Source organism: Podarcis erhardii, assembly GCF_964252035.2.
Source record: "Podarcis erhardii genome assembly, chromosome: 2".
Taxonomy (NCBI): domain Eukaryota; kingdom Metazoa; phylum Chordata; class Lepidosauria; order Squamata; family Lacertidae; genus Podarcis; species Podarcis erhardii.
The window spans coordinates 117,927,467-117,948,692 of NC_138498.1; the positions used below are offsets into that span (position 1 = coordinate 117,927,467).

The 21,226-nt window shown below is 48.4% G+C and overlaps 2 protein-coding genes across 3 annotated transcripts; one reads left to right on the forward strand and one right to left on the reverse strand.

The window, feature by feature from the left end:
• Positions 1-14: 14 nt before the first annotated feature.
• Positions 15-9,687, reverse strand: LOC309336618 (uncharacterized protein). Its single transcript, XM_081852663.1, has 4 exons — positions 9,196-9,687; positions 4,891-5,785; positions 3,114-3,243; positions 15-2,955 (listed from the first exon to the last, which is right to left on the reverse strand). Exons 2-4 carry the CDS (start codon positions 5,632-5,634, stop codon positions 1,622-1,624), a joined length of 2,208 nt encoding a protein of 735 aa, XP_081708789.1. The 5' UTR covers positions 5,635-5,785; positions 9,196-9,687; the 3' UTR covers positions 15-1,621.
• Positions 9,688-10,916: 1,229 nt separating this feature from the next.
• Positions 10,917-20,032, forward strand: LOC309336780 (uncharacterized protein). Of its 2 annotated transcripts, none has more exons than XM_081853100.1 (4): positions 10,917-11,300; positions 13,151-14,096; positions 15,758-15,884; positions 17,277-20,032. In XM_081853100.1, exons 2-4 carry the CDS (start codon positions 13,314-13,316, stop codon positions 18,119-18,121), a joined length of 1,755 nt encoding a protein of 584 aa, XP_081709226.1. In that variant the 5' UTR covers positions 10,917-11,300; positions 13,151-13,313; the 3' UTR covers positions 18,122-20,032. The 2 variants fall into 2 exon arrangements, with proteins under 2 accessions (XP_081709226.1, XP_081709225.1); XM_081853099.1 differs by having other exon boundaries at positions 10,917-11,296; positions 13,144-14,096.
• The last annotated feature ends 1,194 nt before the right edge of the window (positions 20,033-21,226 follow it).

Below are 21,226 nucleotides of genomic sequence, written 5' to 3' on the forward strand. Positions count from 1 at the left end.
CAATTAACCATCCATTTTTAAAAGAAATATCCATTCTTTTTTTTAATACAGATGCAAGTGAAAAAAGCATACAACAGACACCACCTTAGGTGAGGTATTTTCCTTTTCACATGAGGGGGTCCCCTCAATCCCCAGCATGTGTACATACACCGTTGAAAAAACGAAGACAGTATGCTTTCCGCCTTCCAAACAACTATTTTCAGTCATAAGCAAATGTGAGATGGACATTTGGACACAAACAGGGTGTGAGGTATAGCTGCCCTTCCAGGTCTGAACTTGGTAGATAAGGCAGCTTCCTACGTTCTCATGAATTCTGCTTTGTTTGTGGGAAGGCTACATAAGATGGCGTCCAAGCCAGGGTTACCTCAGTGAGTTTCCCCATCACTTTCCTTCCCGAAAGAAGTCTAATCCTTTCTTGGGGGGATGGAAGTGGATTTGTGGCACAAGACCTCCCCATCAACTGCAACTGTGCAACCTGCATTTGCTGGTATATGAAGGAATCCTGCCCATCAAATAGCGAGAGTCTGGAAGCGCCCTTTGTGGCAGGTAAAACCATGTTAAGAAAAAGACAAGTTGGGATTAGAAAAATAAAGAGCAAACACCTCGCTTACTGGAACAACAACAAAAGCTGTGGAATAGCTTATTGTTTGAATGAACATTCAAATGGGAGACGCTTGAGTTGTTGGGGGCTACAAGGACCACCCACAATTCATGCTGAAGCCCTGAGAAATGCAATTCACTTATTGTGGACTTGGTACTGTTCACATTTTCCACAGCATCTTGACCATGTCATCCTCAACCAAATGACGTCCCTTCCTCCCTGCCCAATTTAATCTGCTTTTACAGCTTCTTTGTTTGTTTTAAATTTATTGGATTAAATTCCACAGCAGCAGGTTTTCCACAGGGATAGTACGTCTCAATTAAGGGGGAAATTATACAGGGTAGCATTTTGATGAGGACAATAGCGGGTGGTCGGCCACATATTTTGGGCCAGTGGAATTCTGAGAAACGGCCAGCGGCACCTGTCACAAAATGGCTGCTGTGAGGATGTGGCAAAGCACAAAATGGCGGGCACATCCACAAGAGCAGGAAAAGAGACAAGGCTGCAAAACGATGCAGGCATGCAGCTTCCCCCTCAAGAAAAAACAGGCGCCTACATCTCCCACCATTTATATAGAGAAGGTAGTTGCTCTTCTCTCCCATTCAGAAGATCTCTCTGAAGCCCTGGCACCTAATGAAATGTGGGCAGCTATAAAGAGGCGCATTCAATGTAGGAGGGGCTGAGACAGTGCAGGCAGGAACTGAGCAGGGAGGGCAGGGTCCCTTTCAACTTGTGGATGTTTGAGAGGTGATTTATTTATTTCCATAGGTGCCACAGGAGGGCACAATGTCTCCTGTGGGTGTTGTTTGGCGACACCTGGCATGGACACAGGTCAAAATGTGCCACATGGCACTGCTGTGGGGATGCGCCCACAATCAGGTTTGCTAACGGAGCCCACTGTTTGGCAGCCCTCACATGTAACTGATGTTCCCCCCCCCCCAAGCACCCCACAGACCAGAGGTTTGAGGTCCAACGTCTGCTCACCTCACACCCTGACCCCCTGAATGAGAAAATGTAAAGTTATTCTGTCAGGTGAGTTCTCTCGTGCTTGGTAAGCTTTGACCTCTGGCTGTAGCTCTTCCCGCAAGCCGAACACTGGTAAGGCTTCTCTCCCGTGTGAGTCCTCATGTGGAGTGTGAGGCCTGAGCTCTGGCTGAAGCCTTTCCCGCAAGCTGGGCAGGCGTACGGCCTCTCCCCGGTGTGGGTCCTCTCGTGCTTGATAAGGCCCGAGTGGTGCCGGAAGCTTCTACCGCAGATGGAGCACTTGTACGGCTTCTCGCCCGTGTGGGTCCTCTCGTGGGCAATGAGTGTTGAGTTGTGACCGAAGGACCTGCCACACTCGGTGCATGTGTACGGCTTCTCTCCCGTGTGGGTGATTTCGTGCCTCACCAGGTCCGAGCTGCGAAGGAAGCTCTTCCCGCACTCGGAACACCGGAAAGGCTTCACCCCAGTGTGAGTCCTCTGGTGCAGGATAAGGTTCGACCTCTGGCTGAAGCTCTTCCCGCAATCCCCGCATGCGTAAGGCCGCTCGCCAGTGTGGATTCTCTTGTGGAAACGGAGGCCAGAACTCTTACTGAAGCTCTTCCCACAAGTCGGGCATGTGTAAGGCTTCTCTGGCGCCAGAGTTTTCTCTGTCACAGAAGGAGGGCTGTCGCTCCGGCAGATTCGCTTCCCGTCCTCAAAGGGCGCATACATTTCCTCTCCAGCGTGGGTGTGCTTGTGTTTCATGAGGCTCGAATAGAGGCTAAACTTTTCCCCGCAGGTTAAGCACGTGTAACGCTTATCTCCTGCATGGATTATTGCGCGCTTAACAAGTGCTAAGCCCCTGTCGAGGTTTTCCCCGCAGTCTGAGCATCTGCAAGCCTCTTCTTCCCGTGCGTCACTTTGCTCATGCTCAGCTGGGCTTAAATCGGAGTGCAAGCTTTTCCCGCAGCTCAAACAGCAGCAAATCTTCTCACTTGCCCCTTGGGCTCCCGCACGATGCTTCATAAACTCAGCTCTCTGACTGGACGTCGCAAACTCTGAGCGTTTGTGGGGCTTGCCCTCAGCATCGATTAAGAAGTCTGCATCGTCACCAAAATCGCCCCCCTCTTCCTCGCAGGGCTCCACCTTCTCGAACGCAGGCCTTGCTGGGGTGTCCTTGACATCGTCTCCTCCAAGGAAAGAGGCACCTGATCTTTTGTCTGGGCTGCATTCCTGCTTCCTCCTTGTCCTGAGCCATTTCTTGGAAGTTTGTCCTGGTTTTGGATGGTGCCGGGAAACACATTTTTCTCTTCTGCGCAAGGCTCCATCAATCTCTGTTTGCTTTGGATTTCCCACAGAAGCCTCGTTTTCACTGGATCCCTCGAGGTCACCTGTTAGAAACAACATCCAAAGAGAGATCTGTATGAGTGACAAGATCCTGGGGCTCTGTTTCTGCCCAGCAGGGCAAAGAAAGTCTCTAGCTTTCATGGTTGCAAAGGCAGGTTTTGAAGCAATACAAAGGGAAGTCTAACCCATGTACTGCACTTACCACAGACGCTCTCATCTGCTGGGTCGTTCTCTTGCTCAAGTTCACTGTCCAGCTGTGTCTGGTTGGAATCCAACAGGATCTGCTCACCCTCGAGGGAATTCCCAGCTCCTTCCTCAAACAGCCCCAAGACCTGGAAAGGCAGCAAGAACCCAACAGTAAGGACGGGCAAATCTGTCAATTACAGTTCCTCTCAGTTCCCCATTTTTCTAATTGTAAGTTCAGCTCTTCACTCTCCTTTGTCAGTTTGCTATTATTATTTTTCTGGACGAGATACCACAACACACTTTTGTATGCAAGTTTGCATAAAATACACATTTTTTGCAGCGCATTCCCCCCCCCCCAACAATATAATGCATTTTTGGCTGTTATTTTCACTAATTTTTATGCATACTTCTTTACCCCGACATATGCATTTCTGTACATGCCACTTGGCCAGAGAACTGTATGGCAAAACTCAGAGAAGTGCATACAGTGGACGCTTGGGTTGTGAACGTGATCCATGCGGGATCCATGCAGAATCCGCAACCCGCAGCAGCACATCTGTGCACGCACAGGTTGTGATTCAGTGCTTCTGCACATGCGCAAAGTGCAATTTAGCACTTCTGCGCATCCACGACTGCCAAAACTCGGAAGTAACCCATTCCAGTACTTCTGGGTTTCGGCGGTCCGCAACCTGAAAAAACGCAACCTGAAGTGTCTGTAACCTGAGGTATGACTGTATTTTGAATGAGCTGTAGTCCAAAAACAGCTGGATGTGAATGAATATATAATGATAATAATCATATTGTCTGGGCAGCCCAGGGCATCCATACAAACAACCTAGGCTTGAGACCTGAGGTCGTAACACTCCAATGTCTCTTGATACAGATAGGTAGCCGTGTTGGTCTGCCATAGTCAAAACAAAACAAATTCCTTCCAGTAGCACCTTAAAGACCAACTAAGTCAGTTCTTGGTATGAGCTTTCGTGTGCTTTCATACCAAGAACTGACTTAGTTGGTCTTTAAGGTGCTACTGGAAGGAATTTGTTTTGTTTTGACTATGGCAGACCAACACGGCTACCTATCTGTAACTGGAGCTGTATGTGATGACTAGAGGTGTTCTGTTATTTTCTTTTTTGGGTCTGTCTTGCAGCAAGTTCTCTCTGGGTATCAGTCTGGCTCTGTTGATCTGTTGTCTAACTTCATCTGTTAGGTATCTGAAGAAGTGTGCATGCACACGAATGTCTCTTGAGTTAGGGAGAAGGCAACAACCACAACAATACAGTGGTACCTTGGGTTACATACGCTTCAGGTTACAGACGCTTCAGGTTACAGACTCTGCTAACCCAGAAATATTACCTCGGGTTAAGAACTGTGCTTCAGGATGAGAACAGAAATCGTGCAGCGACGGCACAGCGGCAGCAGGAGGCCCCATTAGCTAAAGTGGTGCTTCAGGTTAAGAACAGTTTCAGGTTAAGAACAGACCTCCAGAAGGAATTAAGTACTTAACCCGAGGTACCACTGTACTAGGAAGCAGGAGCAATGAAGAGGTGGCCTGGGGCAAGCAGAGGCTGTGAGTGGCCCCCAGGCCTGAGGTTCCCAACCCCTGAGCTAAAGGCAGCCCAGCTTGCATGTCTGAAGCACCATAACTTCAGGGGCAGAGTGGATGCAAAATGTTCAGCCTCACGCATCTCCGGTCCCAGCTGGGAAAGCCGCTGGCCAACCGGTGCCAGCAATACTGTTCTGTACGGAGCAACAGCAGCTCTCAGGCTTTGCCCTCTCCCTCTCAGCAGCCTCACCTCCTCTTCCTGGCGCTTGCCCTCTCGCTGCCTCAGCAGGAACTCCTCCGCCAGGGCCACCGCCTGCCCGCAGGTCTCCGGGCCGCTTCCCTTCACCCAGTTCTGCATCTCCGAGGGCAGGACGGCCAGGAACTGCTCCAGGATCACCAGCTCCAAAATCTGCTCCTTGCTGCGCCTCTCCGGCTTCAGCCACTGGTGGCAGAAATCCCGCAGCTGCCCGCAAACCTCCCGGGGCCCCTCGGCCTCCTCGTAGCAGAAGAGACGGAAGCGCTGGCGCTGCCACTCCCTGCAGCTGGCCTCCCCGCGCAAGATGGCCGCCTTCATCTTCCCGTAACTCTCTCGGGCGTTGGGGACGCCCAAGCCCTCCTCGGCTGCTTCTCCCAGCCGGGTGGCCCACTGGTTGGCCTCGCTGGCCCCCTCAAAGTGGGCCAGGAAGGCCTTGATGTCTCCCCAGGGCATGGCGGGCTCTGTCGGCTGCGAGCAAGGGGCCTGCTTCCCCCCAGGGGACTCCAGCCACTCGGACCCCTGGCTCAGGAGCAGGCCCTCCTCTGTCTCCTCTTTAACCCGGGGGATCGTTATCCTCTTCATAAGTCTCCTGGTGCTCCTGGGATGAAGGATGCCGTGAGGTGCTTTCCCACGTCTTCCAGATCCCTCAACTTGTTCAGGGCCCGTGAGGTCCTCCTCATCCATTTGGTCTTCATCCAGAGCAGCCTGGCCTCCCAGAATCCTTTGCTGGTCGGCCATTTTCTTTCCCGAGCAACGGGACAGCCTTATCGCAAGTCAAGCCTCACACCACTCTTCCTCGCCTTCTTATAACTTCAGACTTTCGGATAAATGGCTCGTGTCTCCACCGTACTTCTGCCCTTCAAACAAGCTGCACTCAGAGATGATGGGCCTGTTTAGAGAAAGAGACATGGATTTTTGGGTTTGTTTTAATTTTTATTCATATATTAATATTATATATATATATATATATATATATATATATATATATATATTAATGATATATGCAGAAATATATATAAAATAACCATTGACCTGTTAGTGTGACACTTTGGAACTCCCTTCCATTGACATCAGGCAGGTTCCTTTACTGTACTCTTTCTGGGACTTGCTGAAAACATTTTTCTTTAGGCAAGTAGGCCATGACTGGACCTAATAGCCAGGGGTCCCTTTACCTTTACCCAGATATGTAGACTATTTACATGTGTTTTAATCTGTTTTTAGCTAATTTTTATTATTATTTGAATGTTTTAAGCAGCTGCTTTTAACTGCTGTTAGCTGTTTTTACTGATCACTATTAGTTTTATTCTTTTTGTACATTGCTTTGAGAGGTTTTTTCAGTCAAGCAGTATAAAGTGGTACCTCGGGTTACATACGCTTCAGGTTACAGACTCCGCTAACCCAGAAATAGTACCTTGGGTTAGGAACTTTGCTTCAGGATGAGAACAGAAATCGTGCGGTGGAGGCGGCGGCAGCGGGAGGCCCCATTAGCTAAAGTGGTGCTTTAGGTTAAGAACAGTTTCAGGTTAAGAACGGACCTCCAGAACGAATTAAGTTCTTAACCTGAGGTACCACTGTATAAATTGTATGAGATAACTTGTATGGGATAAACTGTATGACATATAAAAATAATTTCACAGAAATAAAACAATGTTGATAAAAATATATTTTTAAAAAAGAAATAAATAAAACAGTGTATGGATGCATGTATGCATGCATGTATACTGTAGTTACAATATTTCAAATAGTAAACAATACTCCAGTTAACAATTAAAAGTTGTCTTCTCTTTTAAGATGTATTTTCTATTGTTGCTTATCAGAACATATACCTCAAAATGTAATTCACCAAATTGTAAAACTGGAAGGGTGACATCTTTGCCAGTGTTAAGACGGGGATTAAAGTGTGTTAAGATGGGTCTCTACACACTTGTTGCAAGTCCCAGTATACTGCCTCCGACAGTGGAGGGAGGACACAGCCATGGATCCAGTCCAGTCCAGCATCCTGTTCTTACACGTAAGTAAGACCTGAACACAAGAGCACTGCTCTCCCCAGCTGCTACTCTGTTTATTATCTTCATCACCATGATCCTATACATTGTTGAAGGGAAACTCCCCACCGGGGTAGAGATCATGTATTGAACAGATGGAAAGCTCTTTAATCTGAGTAGGCTGAAAGCAAAGAGTAAGGTTACCGTAACTTCCACCATAGATCTTCAGTATGCTGGTGACAACGTAGTGAGCGCACACTCAGAGGATGACCTCTAAACCAGTATCTTCACAGAACCTTGTGGAAAGCCTGGCCTATCGCTCAAAATCCAAAAAAACACACAAAGTGCTGCAACAACCCCTCTGCAGTGCCACAAATCCAACTTAATGGTGTAACGTTGGAAAGTGTCAATCACTTTTCCTACCTGGGCTGTTATTTTTCCACAAGGGCTGACATCAATGCCAAAATCTGGCATTGCCTGAGCTCTGCGAGCGCAGCTTTCTCCCAATTGAAACACAGGGTGTTTAAGAACCAGAACATTTACAGGGACACCAAAATGCTAAGCTATTGTACTACCAACCTTACTGTACGCTTGTGAAACATGGACCACTTATAAACGCCATCTCCAACGCCTTGAAAGATTCTATCAACGGTGTCTCTGAAAAATTTTACACATCACTTGGGACAACAGGCGAACTAATGTCAGTGTGCTGGAAGAAGCAAAGATCGCCAGTGTCAAAGCAACGATACTTCAACATCAGCTTCGTAGGACTATTCATGTTATGTGGATGCCTGATTATTGTCTTCCAAAGAAACTACTCTATTCCCAGCTTAAGAATGGAAAGCATAATGCTGGTGGGAAAAACAAAAGAGGTTTTAAGACTCTCTCAGGGCAAATCTTTTAAAATGTAGTACAGTGGTACCTCAGGTTACATACGCTTCAGGTGATATACGCTTCAGGTTACAGACTCCGCTAACCCAGAAATAGTACCTCGGGTTAAGAACTTTGCTTCAGGATGAGAACAGAAATCGTGCTCTGGCGGTGCGGCAGCAGCAGGAGGCCCCATTAGCTAAAGTGGTGCTTCAAGTTGAGAACCGTTTCAGGTTAAGAACGGACCTCCGGAATGAATTAAGTACTTAACCCGAGGTGCCACTGTACAGTCATACCTCATGTTACGTTTGCTTCATATTACATTTTCTCATGTTGTGTCCTGCAGCAACCCAGAAGTACCAGAAAGGGTTACTTCTGGGTTTCGCCGCTCGCACATGTACAGAAGCGCTAAATTGTGCTTTGCGCATGCGCACAAGCGCCAAATCACGCCGCGCACCTGCGCAGATACGACACTTCAGGCTGCGGGCTTTTTATGTTGAGAAAAGGTCTCCGGAACGGATCCCGTTCACAACCAGAGATACCACTGTATAAACACCAACAATTGGGAAACACTGCCCTGCAAGAGCTCCAACTGGAGAACAGCCTTTACCAAAGGTGTCATGGGCTTTGAAGATGCTCAAACTCAGGATGAAAGGGAGAAGCGTGCTAAGAGGAAGGCACGCTTGGCAAACCCTCACCATGATCAACTCCTGCCCAGAAACCAATGTCCCCACTGTGGAAGGACGTGTGGATCCAGAATTGGCCTCCCCAGTCACTTACGGTCTCACTGTTAAGACTGTGTTCATGGAAGACAATCTGACTCAGCTACGAGAGATCGCCAAAGAAGAAGACTGGAGAAGAGGAGGTTAAGGGGTGATATGATAGCCATGTTCAAATATATAAAAGGATGTCACATAGAGGAGGGAGAAAGGTTGTTTTCTGCTGCTCCAGAGAAGCGGACACGGAGCAATGGTTCCAAACTACAAGAAAGAAGATTCCACCTAAACATTAGGAAGAACTTCCTGACAGTAAGAGCTGTTTGACAGTGGAATTTGCTGCCAAGGAGTGTGGTGGAGTCTCCTTCTTTGGAGGTCTTTAAGCAGAGGCTTGACAACCATATGTCAGGAGTGCTCTGATGGTGTTTCCTGCTTGGCAGGGGGTTGGACTCGATGGTCCTTGTGGTCTCTTCCAATATGATTCTATGATTCTATGATTCTAAGACGACTCCAAAGCACATAGTGGATGCAGGAAACTGATGAAATAACCAAGCAGAAGCTGATTGTGGCAGGAGAAATTTGTACAGATACGTATAGGTGTTTATTTGCTTTTAATGACTGGAGGGTGGGTGGGTGCTGGTGCCTGGTCCCTGCAGCCCATTACCTCCCTCTCCTGGGGTCTCTCCACCCCTCCTTTCTGGTCTTGCACCCACCCCTTTAAAACTCACCTCCCTTCCAGAGATGCAGCAGAAATAAATCCAGAGCAAAACTCTTTTGCAGATCAGCCAAGCAACGCAGTGCAAACGGAGGCTGGCGATTCAAAAGGCAGGTTCCCTCCTGGAGAAGGTGGAGCAGGAAGGAGACTGGAGGGTTTTCCATTCTCCACCCCCCAGCCACACACACACACAGAGACACACTTTTAAGAAAGGAAAACCCACAGATTTCCGGCCCTTCTCTAGCAACTACAGCCTCTGTTGCCTTAACTCTTTGCAGCATCCCAAGATCCCAGTTTAAAAGGATCAAGGAGATTGGCAGAGCGAGGAGAAGGAGCTTTCTCTGCCAGCCCGAGTTTTATTTATTTGTTGCATTTATATCCCTGAATTTGTTGCATTTAGACTCTTTCCAGCCACACACCCTGCCATAGACTGGCCTGCTGCTTTTCAGTGCTGGGCTTTTAATTGTTGCTGTCATGGGCATAGCCAAGAGGGGCAATAAAAATCAATAGCAAGCTCAGGTTCTGCCCCCCCCCCACAAAAGGCAATGCAGGAATTAAATAAACACTAGTTCTTTTAAATCACCAATGAACAAGCTTAGCAATGCAACTTTAGGACCACACGGTACCACCCGGCCTGTCGCGATACTTTCTTAGTTCATCATGAACTTCCGAATAAGACCGAACCTTCACGCAGAGGCAGTGTGGGGTAGTGGTTAGAGCAGGGGTCAGCAAACTTTTCCAGCAGGGTCCACTGTCCCTCAGACCTCGTGGGGGGCCGGACTGTATTTTTTTTGGGGGGGGGAAATAATGAGCGAATTCCTATGCCCCACAAATCACCCAGAGATGCATTTTAAATAAAAGCACACATTCTACTCATGTCAAAACACCAGGCAGGCCCCACAAATCACCCAGAGATGCATTTTAAATAAAAGGACACATTCTACTCATGTCAAAACACCAGGCAGGCCCCACAAATCACCCAGAGATGCATTTTAAATAAAAGCACACATTCTACTTATGTAAAAACACGCTGATTCCCAGACTGTCCATGGGCCGGATTGAGAAGGTGATTGGGCCTCATCCAGCCCCCGGGTCTTAGTTTACCTACCCATGCTGTATGCCCCTTTGAGCTCCTTAGAGAAGAAGGTGGGGGGGATGCAATTTGTTGTCGTTATGTTTTTACATGTGTTGGAAACCGCCCACAGTTACTGGGCCAACCCAGCCAGATGGGTGGGGTATAAGCAAAATTATAAATAAAATTATCGTATAAAATTATAAATATCTAGCAGTGCACATCAAACACAGCCCTTCCTGAGTTATGGGGGTTTCCACCATCCTCTCCCCTAAGGGATCTTGCGTCTTTCAAGTGGCAGGCAGAAATTCAGCAGGCAAAGCTCTCCCCGGGCATGGAAATGCAATGCTGTGCCTGGCTGCACCTGTTAGATGTCTGCCTGTCACGCTGCTGCTTCAAGCCCTGGACTTTGTTTTTTAAGGAGTACTAAGGGATCTTGCGTCTTTCATAGCACAGTGGCAGGCAAAAATTCAGCAGGCAAAGCTCTCTCTCCTGGCATGGAAATGCAATGCTGTGCCTGGCTGCACCTGATAAATGTCTGCCTGTCACGGTACTACTTAAGGGCCAGGGCTTTGTTTACTTTTTAAGGAGTACTAAGGGATCTTGCGTCTTTCATAGCACAGTGGCAGGCAAAAATTCAGCAGGCAAAGCTCTCTCTGCTGGCATGGAAATGCAATGCTGTGCCTGGCTGCACCTGTTAAATGTCTGCCTGTCACGCTGCTGCTTCAAGGCCAGGGCTTTGTTTGTTTTTTAAGGAGTACCTGGCCTTGTGAGAGTGATGGTGGCTTGTCCCAGAGAGAGAGAGAGAGAGAGAGAGAGAGAGATGTCTGCAAGAAGGGTTAAAAAAATAGTCATCCATGCAGTTCTCTGCTTCCTAGAGAGGCCAGGAAAGGCAAGGGGCTGCAAGGGAAGATCTTCTTTCCTCTTCCCTTCAATGCCCTGGCGAGGAATCCTTTCCTGTGTTTTGCCACAGAGGAAAACCAGAGCCTTGGCAGGACATTGCCCGGAGGGTTTGCAGGGCAGCAGCTGCTGCAAGGAGCTGGTGAGTTGGAGGAAGGAGAATGGGGGGGGATCTTTGTGGGGGGGAAGGAGGTTTCACTGGGGTTGGAGAGGAAAAGAAACAGCTGGAGGGAAAGGGATTACTTTTGGCTCCGTGCAAAGAGAGAGGGGCATTCTCCCCAAATGTGCCCGGAAAGAGAAAATTGTATTTACTGGCACATTGGTGCTGCGCTGTTGGTTTTGAGCTGCTTTCCTTGGCATAACAGGCTGGTGTGCAGTTCTGTCATAAGGCAGAAAGGCAAGTGGTCAAATATTTTGGCAGGCGGACAAAACCAATCTGATCAATAAAAAAAAAATTTGTTTGTATGCCGCTAAAAAAATATCAAAGTGGTTTACAACAAACGAGTGCACACAAACACACACTAAAGAAACGTGTAAAAATGAAAACCCAAGATCACCCACTAACTATTTTTAGTAGCCTGCATAAGTCTGGCAGCATGGGAAAGTTTGCAGCAGACTTTTAAAGATTAAAGAGAAGGCAGCCATTGGGTCTCTATTGAGCCTTCCACAGGATTGGGCCAATGACCCTAAAGGATCCCGTTTCTTGCTGCTCTCAGTTCAGCCTGGATGTGATCCCTCTGATCTGAGCCAGGATATAAGGCTTCAGTTGGCTCCTACATATTTTGATCCCCCTTCTTCCTTCTCTCTTTGCAGAAACTTATTTTCCTGGCTGTAATCATATTTTGATCACCCTATTCCACCCTGGGCTCCTTTGGGGGAAGGGAAGAGTATGTATTGAATAAATGAATAAATATTCCCCTGGAAGGGTCCTGAATACTTCTCCCTTAAAAGGGGAATGCTAGAAACCTGGAGAGTATTTCATTACTATCATTATTATTTCTTTGTGTTCTCCAGATGTTTCAGACTACAACTCCCATTGGCCTCAGCCAGTGCAGAATGGCACTGATGGGAGTTGTAGTCCGAAACGAAACGTCAGGAGGGCGCTGAAGAAGGCTGATGTACTGTATATAAAGCTCTACATCTAGGGCAAGGGTAGAAATTTGGTTCACAATTTTTTATTATTAGTTACATTTGCATACCATAGATCTCAGGGAGATCCATAGATCTCAGGGAGGTTCACAGCATTGAAATACAGTACAAGATAAAAACACAAATGCATAATGAAAACAAGAACAAAGCAAACCAATAACCCCCCAGCCCTCCTAATTTACACTTTCTGGAAATAATATGTAACCAAAATACAGGGATCCTTCAAAATGTGCACTTATCCAAAATTTACAGTGCCATTCCCCAGCCAATAGGAAGCTATGTATATTTGTGAGACATAGAATATAGCAAAAATGTGTTCTGTTTGTGAAAGTCGCTTGCCAAAATGTACATATTAGGCAAAAATGCATAGAAAGAGGTTTATTTTAGGTAAAATGGGCACTAACAAAGTTTCATAAGGAACGTTTTTTTAAAAGGAAATTGCCAAATAATTCCCTTTCCAGCATGACAATGTACGCCAAAATATTGTCATGCTTTCTCATCAGGCAAAAAACAAAGAGGTGTGAACCTTGAAATGGGAAGAGGGCGCAGAGCATGCCGCCTCACATCTTGCAACATGAGTGGCAGTGGCCTGAACCCATGAAAAAGGTGGCAAAATTGCAATGAGAAACACCACTAGGTCGAGGGGGGTGCAAACAGGTTTATTTGGGAATCAAATGACACGGAAACGAGTGCTAAACGATGCCATTGCATTGCAGCTCAAATATTATGCGCAAAATAACAGGAGAAATGGAATAAAGTGCAGTGAGAAGCCAAAAGCAGTCTGCTCCAAAAGTAACAGCACTTTAACAGCTCTTTCTCCTCTCGGTTTTCTTCTTTCAGGGAGAAGACCCAGTTGCCATTTGAGAGGGCCCCCAACTTCAATTTGACAAAAAGAGACTCCGATTCTCATGTTTGGATGCTTAGCCATCTGCCCCAGCACAATGTTTCCCTCGGATGTGTGCTAAGCCCTGCGAGTTTGAGAGCCACGGCTGAGGGAAGGCCAAGACAAAATGGCCGCTGAGGAAGGAAGCGCCTCACCATCCCTGAGCCTGCAGTTCCGGGTTGCGCTCGGACAGCACGGCGGGATAAAAACAGAGGCTCAGGACCCAGCTGACGCCGACGCTCACGATATCCAGATGGTGTGCGTCGGCGAGCCTCATGGGTGGACTGCCTCAACCCATGTCAAGCCAGAACTGGAGGAAGTGCATTGGGAAACCCGAGAAAACGAGGTGTTCTTGAAGGCGAGGCCATCCCCTCGCTCAGGGTGGGGAAGCCTGCCGCCGTGTCAGGAGGCCCTGCCTTGGGACGGGGTCAAAGTGTTCCCCGCCTCCTTCGAGGGAGCGCTCACGACGTGCAAATGGCTGGCCAGAGAGTGGGGGTCTCGACAGAGGACACCCGCCTCCGAAATGGAAGGGCAGCAAGCGACTGGCATGCCAAACGGTGCCAGAGCGAGGAGGGGCAGCAGGAAAGGGAAGGCCGCTGTTCTTCTGAGCGGTGCGGTCGGGGCAGAGGCCCAGCGCCAGCAGTTCAGGCGCTTCTGCTACCAAGAGGCTGACGGTCTGCACAACGCCTATGGCCAACTCCGGAGCCTGTGCCATCGGTGGCTGAAGCCAGAGAAGCACTCGAAGGAGCAGATTTTGGAGCTGGTGATCTTGGAACAGTTCCTGGCTGTCCTGCCCCCGGAGATGCAGAGCTGGGTCAGGGAACGGGAGCCTGAGACCTGCGCCCACGTGATCGCCCTGGCTGAGGATTTCCTGCTAAGGCAACAAGAGGCAGAACAATTGGGGCAGGAGGTGACTGGGGCGGTGGCCGGCCTGAAGTTTGGGAGGTTTACGTGGGAATTTGCTAGATTAGGTGGGGGCCGAGTGCCTGGATCTGTTGATAAACCAGAGTTTAACCTGAGTGGGTGGGGCAAAGGGGGGGGAGGGAGTGAACTGGAAGTGTGGTATAGTGTGTAGAGTAGTGTGGTGTAGTGGTTGGACTCTGGCCACATCCACAGTACACACTGTAGAATCCTAGAATGTTAGAGTTCGAAGGGACCACGAAGGCCATCTGTTTCCACCCCCTGCAATGCAGGAATCTTTTGTCTAGCCTGGGGCTCAAACCCATGACCCGGAGGTTAAAAGTCTCATGCTGTACATTCAAAGCACATTCATCACACTTTTTGCAGTCACGGCTTCCCCCCAAAGATTCCTGGGAGCTGTAGTTTTGCCCCTCACAGAGGTATAATGCCATCCAAGCTCTGCTTAAAAACCTCCAATGAAAGTCCTTCCTGATGTTTAGTCGGAACCTCCTTTCTTTTAACTTGAATTGATTGGTTCATTGTGGTGCCCAGAACTGGACACAGTGTTCCAGGTGTGCTCTGACAAAGGCAGAATGTTGTTGTTTAGTCGTGTCCGACTCTTTGTGACCCCCTGGACCAGAGCACGCCAGGCACTCCTGTCTTCTGCCTCCCGCAGTTTGGTCAAACTCATGCTGGTAGCTTCGAGAACACTGTCCAGCCATCTCCTCCTCTGTCGTCCCCTTCTCCTTGTGCCCTCCATCTTTCCCAACATCAGGGTCTTTTCCAGGGAGTCTTCTCTTCTCATGAGGTGGCCAAAGTATTGGAGCCTCAGCTTCAGGATCTGTCCTTCCAGTGAGCACTCAGGGCTGATTTTCTTCAGAATGGAGAGGTTGGATCTTCTTGCAGTCCATGGGACTCTCAAGAGTCTCCTCCAGCACCATAATTCAAAAGCATCAATTCTTCGGCGCTCAGCTTTCTTCATGGTCCAGCTCTCACTTCCATACATCACTACAGTGGTGCCTTGCAAGACGAAATTAATCCGTTCCGTGAGGCTCTTCGTATAGCGTTTTTTTCGTCTTGCGAAGCAAGCCCATTGACAGCTTAGCGGATTAGCGCTATTAGCGGTTTAGCGGCTTTTAGCGGATCAGCTGATAAGCGACTTAGCGGCTTAGGAAAAGGGGGGGAAAGGGGGGGGGACCGCAGGAATTCGCAAGACATTTTCGTCTTGCGAAGCAAGCCGATAGGGAAATTCGTTTTGCGAAGCGCCTCCAAAACGGAAAACCCTTTCGTCTAGCGGGTTTTCCGTCTTGCGAGGCGTTCGTCTTGCGGGGCACCACTGTACTAGGAAAACCATAGCTTTGACTATATGGGCCTTTGTTGGCAAGGTGATGTCTCTACTTTTTAAGATGCTGTCTAGGTTTGTCATTGAAAGGCAGAATAGAGCCATCCTATTCCTTCCCTTGATCTGGACACTAGACTTCTGTTGGTGCAGCCTAGAATAGCATTAGCTTTTTTTTTGCTGCTCCATCACAAACATTCCATTGCAATTTAACTTTATGAAATGACGCACTTCTTAACAAAAATTGGGGGAAATTTCCTCCCACCCTGCTGCCTCTAGTGGATCCTTTCCCTGTCCCAGCTCTGACAGAAACCTTTCCGCTCTTCTTACAGGAGCTGGGACCCTTTGTGGAGGTGATGGTGAATTCTCCCGAGGGAGAGCAAGTTCCATTGGATGCTTGGCAGAGACCGCTCTTCAAGGAGATCAAGCAGAAGGGCGACAGAGATGCAGAAACACTCGGTATGGAGTCACTTAACTTGCAGGAGGGGGAGGAGGGAGGGGGAGGAGCTAATAATATACCTGAAGGAGCGTCTCCACCCCCATCGCTCAGCCCAGACACTGAGGTCCAGCTCCGAGGGCATTCTGGCGATTCCCTCACTGTGAGAAGTGAGGTTACAGGGAACCAGGCAGAGGGCCTTCTCGGTAGTGGCGCCTGCCCTGTGGAATGCCCTTCCACCAGATGTCAAGGTAATAAACAACTATCTGACTTTTAGAAGACATCTGAAGGCAGCCCTATTTAGGGAAATTTTTAATGTTTGATGTTTTATTGTCTTTTTTATATTCTGTTGGGAGCTGAGGGAAACCCAGCCAGATGGGAAGGATATAAATATATTATTATTATTATTATTATTATTATTATTATTATTAAGTTTGTAAGCCAAAAGTAGGCCACACCACTAATTCAAAGTACTTGTCATGGCTTCCGCCAAGGAATTCTGGGAACTCTAGTTTGTTAAAGGTGCCAAGAGTTGTTAAGACACACACACACATACACACACACACCACGACGACACGGCTTTATTCCCCTCACAGAGCTACAGTTTAACAATGGTTTAACAAAATAAAAAAATTCCTTCCAGTAGCACCTTAAAGACCAACTGAGTTAGTTCTAGGTATGAGCTTTCGTGTGCATGCACACTTCTTCAGATACGATGGACTTCCATTTCATGCGGCTCAATGTGGTGCCTTCCATAGTTCCAGTTACAGATAGGTAGCCGTGTTGGTCTGCCATGGTCAAAACAAAATAAAAAAATTCCTTGGTTTAACAGTCAATCAAAAATTCCTTGACTGGTTTAACAGTCAATCAATCCCTCTTCCACGGGAACTCTGGGAACTGTAGCTATGAGAGGGGAATAGGACACCTCCTCTTAGCTCTCAGCGCCCTTAACCACCTACATTTCCCAGGATTCTTTGGGGGAAGCCATTATAGTTGTACCTTGGTTCTTGAACAGAATCCCTTCCAGAGGTCCGTTCGACTTCCGAAAGCATTGGAAAACCAAGGCACAGCTTCCGATTGGCTTCAGGAGCCTCCTGCACTCAATCAGAAGCCGTGTTGGATGTTTGGCTTCCAAAAAACATTCGCAAACTGAAACACTCACTTCCAGGTTTGTGGTGTTCGGGAGCCAAAATGTTTGAGTCACAAGGCGTTCTAGAACCAAGGTACGACTGTACTGTTTAATGTGGTATCGTACTGCTTTGAATGTATAAGGCAGGAAGAAGTGACGTTAGATGGGAAACCGCTTCAGTTTTTGAAATATTCTTAAGTGGCATCTAAATCTTATTAAATAAAACTAAAAATGATTTGGCCGGGGTGGGTGGGTGTCGATGACTCAACTGTGTCTTTTCCTTCAGACAGCCGTACAACGTCCCAAGAAGAGGAAGAGGTTGGTCAGCAAAGAGATTCGGAGTTAGCGGAAGCACGCAGGGTGTTCCTGGGCAAATCCGCCGGCCGCCTCACGCTGAGGTGCGAGAGCTTTGAGGAAGCTTGCGGATCGGAGCGGCAGCAGGAGTGGCTTCCTGCGGTGACATGGGAGGAGCCGTTGCACCGGTCGGAAGCCGACGGGCCTGTTCCCGAGGCGGCACTCCACGGCGTGGCGGTCAAGTACCTTTGCCCCGAGTGCGGCCGGAACTTCCAGCACAAATCGACCTTAATCCGCCACCAGAAGATGCACACGGGTGAGAAGCCCCACGTCTGCCTGGAGTGCGGGAAGAGCTTCCGCCGCAGGGACAAACTGATACGCCACCAGAGGATCCACACAGGGCAGAAGCCCCACGAGTGCGCCGAGTGCGGGAAGAGCTTCCGCGAGAGGGGGAAGCTCACCAACCACCAGAGGATCCATACCGGCGAGAAGCCCTACGCCTGCCCGGCCTGCAAGAAGACCTACCGTTGGAAGGAGGAGTTTGTGAAGCACCTGAGGATCCACACGGGCGAGAGGCCCTACGGGTGTGTGCTCTGCGGCAAGTCCTTCATCAGCAAGGCCCACCTGGTCTCCCACCACCGCAGCCACACCGGGGAGAAGCCGTACGAGTGCGCCGAGTGCGACCGGCGGTTCTGCAGCAAGCAAAGCCTCGCCAAGCACCAACGGGTCCACGCGGAAGAGAACGCCTACGAGTGCCAGGATTGCGGGAAGGTCTTCCGCTATGTGTCGAACTTCGCCAAACACCAGAGACTCCACACGAGCGACAGGATCCTCTAGGGAGGAATAATTATAATAATTTAATTTTTGTACCCTGACCAGGTTGCCTCAGCCACTCTGGGCAGCTTCCCACAGAACACAGTGGTACCTCAGGTTACAGACGCTTCAGGTTACAGACTCCACTAACCCAGAAATAGTACCTCGGGTTAAGAACTTTGCTTCAGGATGAGAACAGAAATCATGCGGCGGCAGCAGGAGGCCCCATTAGCTAAAATGGTACCTCAGGTTAAGAACAGTTTCAGGTTAAGAACGGACCTCCAGAACGAATTAAGTTCTTAACCAGAGGTACCACTGTATACTAAAACACCACAGACGGTCGTCGCATGTTAAAAGCTTTCCAATGCAGGGCTGCCTTCAGATCTCTATGGAAAGTTGTATAATTATCTCCTTGGCATCTGAAGGCAGGATGCATGAGTGTAGCCAGGATTTATGTGGGGATAGGGCAGACACGCGCCTGTCAACCTCCTCTGTCTGGCTCTGTCTAGCAGATTTGGAATGAAACGTCTCAACAACCGTTCTTTTAAATTACTTTCTTTTGACCCTAAGTGCTCGGGGGAAATCTGTCAAAGCTTTCAGTCATTTGAAAGCTAGGAAGTTAACTAAAAAAATTAACATCATTGACTGAGGGCTTTCTGCTGTATAGAAACTTCCAGTTGTTTCTAGGCTGGCCCTGCTGGTGTGCACTCTCGGGAGAAAATGCCGGAAACGATGAGAAGCTTCTAGAATTGAGCCACCTGCAACGCGATTGGTCAGTTCATGGAAGCCATGCCAATCACTCATTTAAGCTGCTAGAATGCACCACATCATCCAAGTGACCTCAGCGAGCATTTCAATTTCAAATATTCTGATTCATTTAATTATTTTTATTTATTTACTTGATGGGGGGAGAGCTGCCCTCCTGCCCCCTCAGCTATGCCCATAGGTGGGTGTTCCACTAGGCAGGCACCACTGTTGAGAAGGCCCTCTGCCTGGTTCCCTGTAGCTTCACTTCTTGCAGTGAGGGGACTGCCAGGAGACTTTTGGAGGAGGACCTCAGTGTCTGGGATGAATGATGGAGGTGGAGATGCTCCTCCAGAAACAATTATCATTCCATGATAAATATCTACTTCTCCTTTGGCACTGTCAGACACCACAGCTTGTCTCCTGAGCCCCCCCAAAATCCCACCAGTCTGCAGACATGAGAGAATCCACTTGCTCAGTGGAAGGGCCTTATCTCATCTGCCTTTCATGCAGAAGGTTCAGGTTCAATTGCCCAAAAGCATTTTCAGGGACAGCAGGGAAGTGTCTCCCTGCCTGAAACCCTGGACAGCAGCTGCCAATCAGTGTAGACACTACTGAACTAGATGGAGCAACAGTCAGGTTCAGGAGATGGCATCTTCCTATTATCCTGTTTATAACTGCTTATAAAACCTATTGCCCCGTTTTGGTTAGCCTTGTATGCTCAAAATCTTTGTAGCCACATAAGGCTAGACAGCTGTGCATTTCTTTTTTTGTCTGAATGTGAGGAATGATGGTCTTATTTGTCAAACTAAGCTATTCTGGCTAATTTGAGCAGGGAAACCCTCTGCTCAGTGGACAAACATTTTGAGAAGCAATTTACACAGCCGACCACCAACAGATTTCAGTGACAGAAACCACTCAAACCATTCAAGGGCCAAATGTGGACTTGCCTCGGACAAGAGTCATTTTTAAAAGTCTTGATAATGGAGAGAAAGGCTTCAGAACATTTTGACCGCAGAATCACAGCTGAATGGTGGAAGCATGAACTGCCGCAGGGAACGTTTCTAGACAAAAACTTGGATCTGAACTGGCAGGTCCCTGCCCAAACCTCCTGGTCTCAGTCCATAACATTGTGAGCTGGTGCTTCTATGTGCAGTTTAGGAAACACTGGTAAATTTAGTAACGCACTTTCTCAAATGTTTCTGTTGTGATTATTGCTGCTCCGCTTTGGTGTTTCTTTGTGTGACATAAAAAAGGTAAAGGGACCCCTGACAGTTGAGTCCAGTCGCGGATGACTCTGGGGTTGCGGCGCTCATCTTGCTTTATTGGCCGAGGGAGCCGGCGTACAGCTTCTGAGTCATGTGGCCAGCATGACTAAGCCGCTTCTGGTGAACCAGAGCAACGCACGGAAACGCTGTTTACCTTCCCGCTGGAGTGGTACCTACCATATTTTTCACTCTATAGGCCGTACTTTTTCCCCTCCAAAAATGAAGGGGGAAAGTGTGTGCGTCCTATGGAGCGAATACAGGCTTTTGGTGAAGCCTGGAGAGCGAGAGGGGCCGGTGCGCACCGACCCCTCTCACGTTCCAGGCTTCATGAAGCTATCCGCACGCCTGCGGAGCCCGGCGGGAGTTCCCGCCAGGCTCCGCAGGCTTGCGCACAGCTGCCTGCAGCCCAAAGCCTGGGGAGCATGGCGCTGTGCATCCCGGGCTTCGGGCAGCTCTCCGCAAGCCTTCAGAGCCCGTGGGAGTTTCCGCCGGGCTCCCAAGGCTTGCAGATAGCAGCCTGCTGTCCCTGAAGCCAAAACAGAGAGACGAGCGCTGTGCAGCCCTCCATCTCGCTGTTCCAGCTTCGGGAGGGCTGCACAAAGCCTCCTATGGTCCGGTGCGTCCTATGGTCCAGTGCATCCAATAGAGTGAAAAATACGTTATTTATCTACTTGCACTTGGATGTGCTTTCGAACTGCTACATGGGTATTATTATTATTGGTAGTAGTAGTAGCTGTAGTAGTAGTACTGTTATTATTATAAATTATTACCTGCCCCTCACTCTAAGATCCCAGGGCAGGTTAGAGCAGTTAAAAAATATAATTAATTTTAGAAAGAGTGAAAAACAACTCAAAATTACAAAAATAAGTTGAGTCCTGAAAATATACACCTCAAGGTCGAAAGCATTGTTTGTTATAAAACCATGGTTCGTGTGGTGAAGGCGAACAGGGTTGCATATAAGCTGTACCTTTAAAGCACATTCTTTCCCTCAAAGAATTCTGGGCCTTGTAGTTTACCCCTCACAGTTACCATTCCCAGCACTCCTTAACAAACTACAGTGCCCAGAATTCTTTGAGGTGGGAAGAATGTGCTCTGAATGTGCTTTAAATGTGGTGTC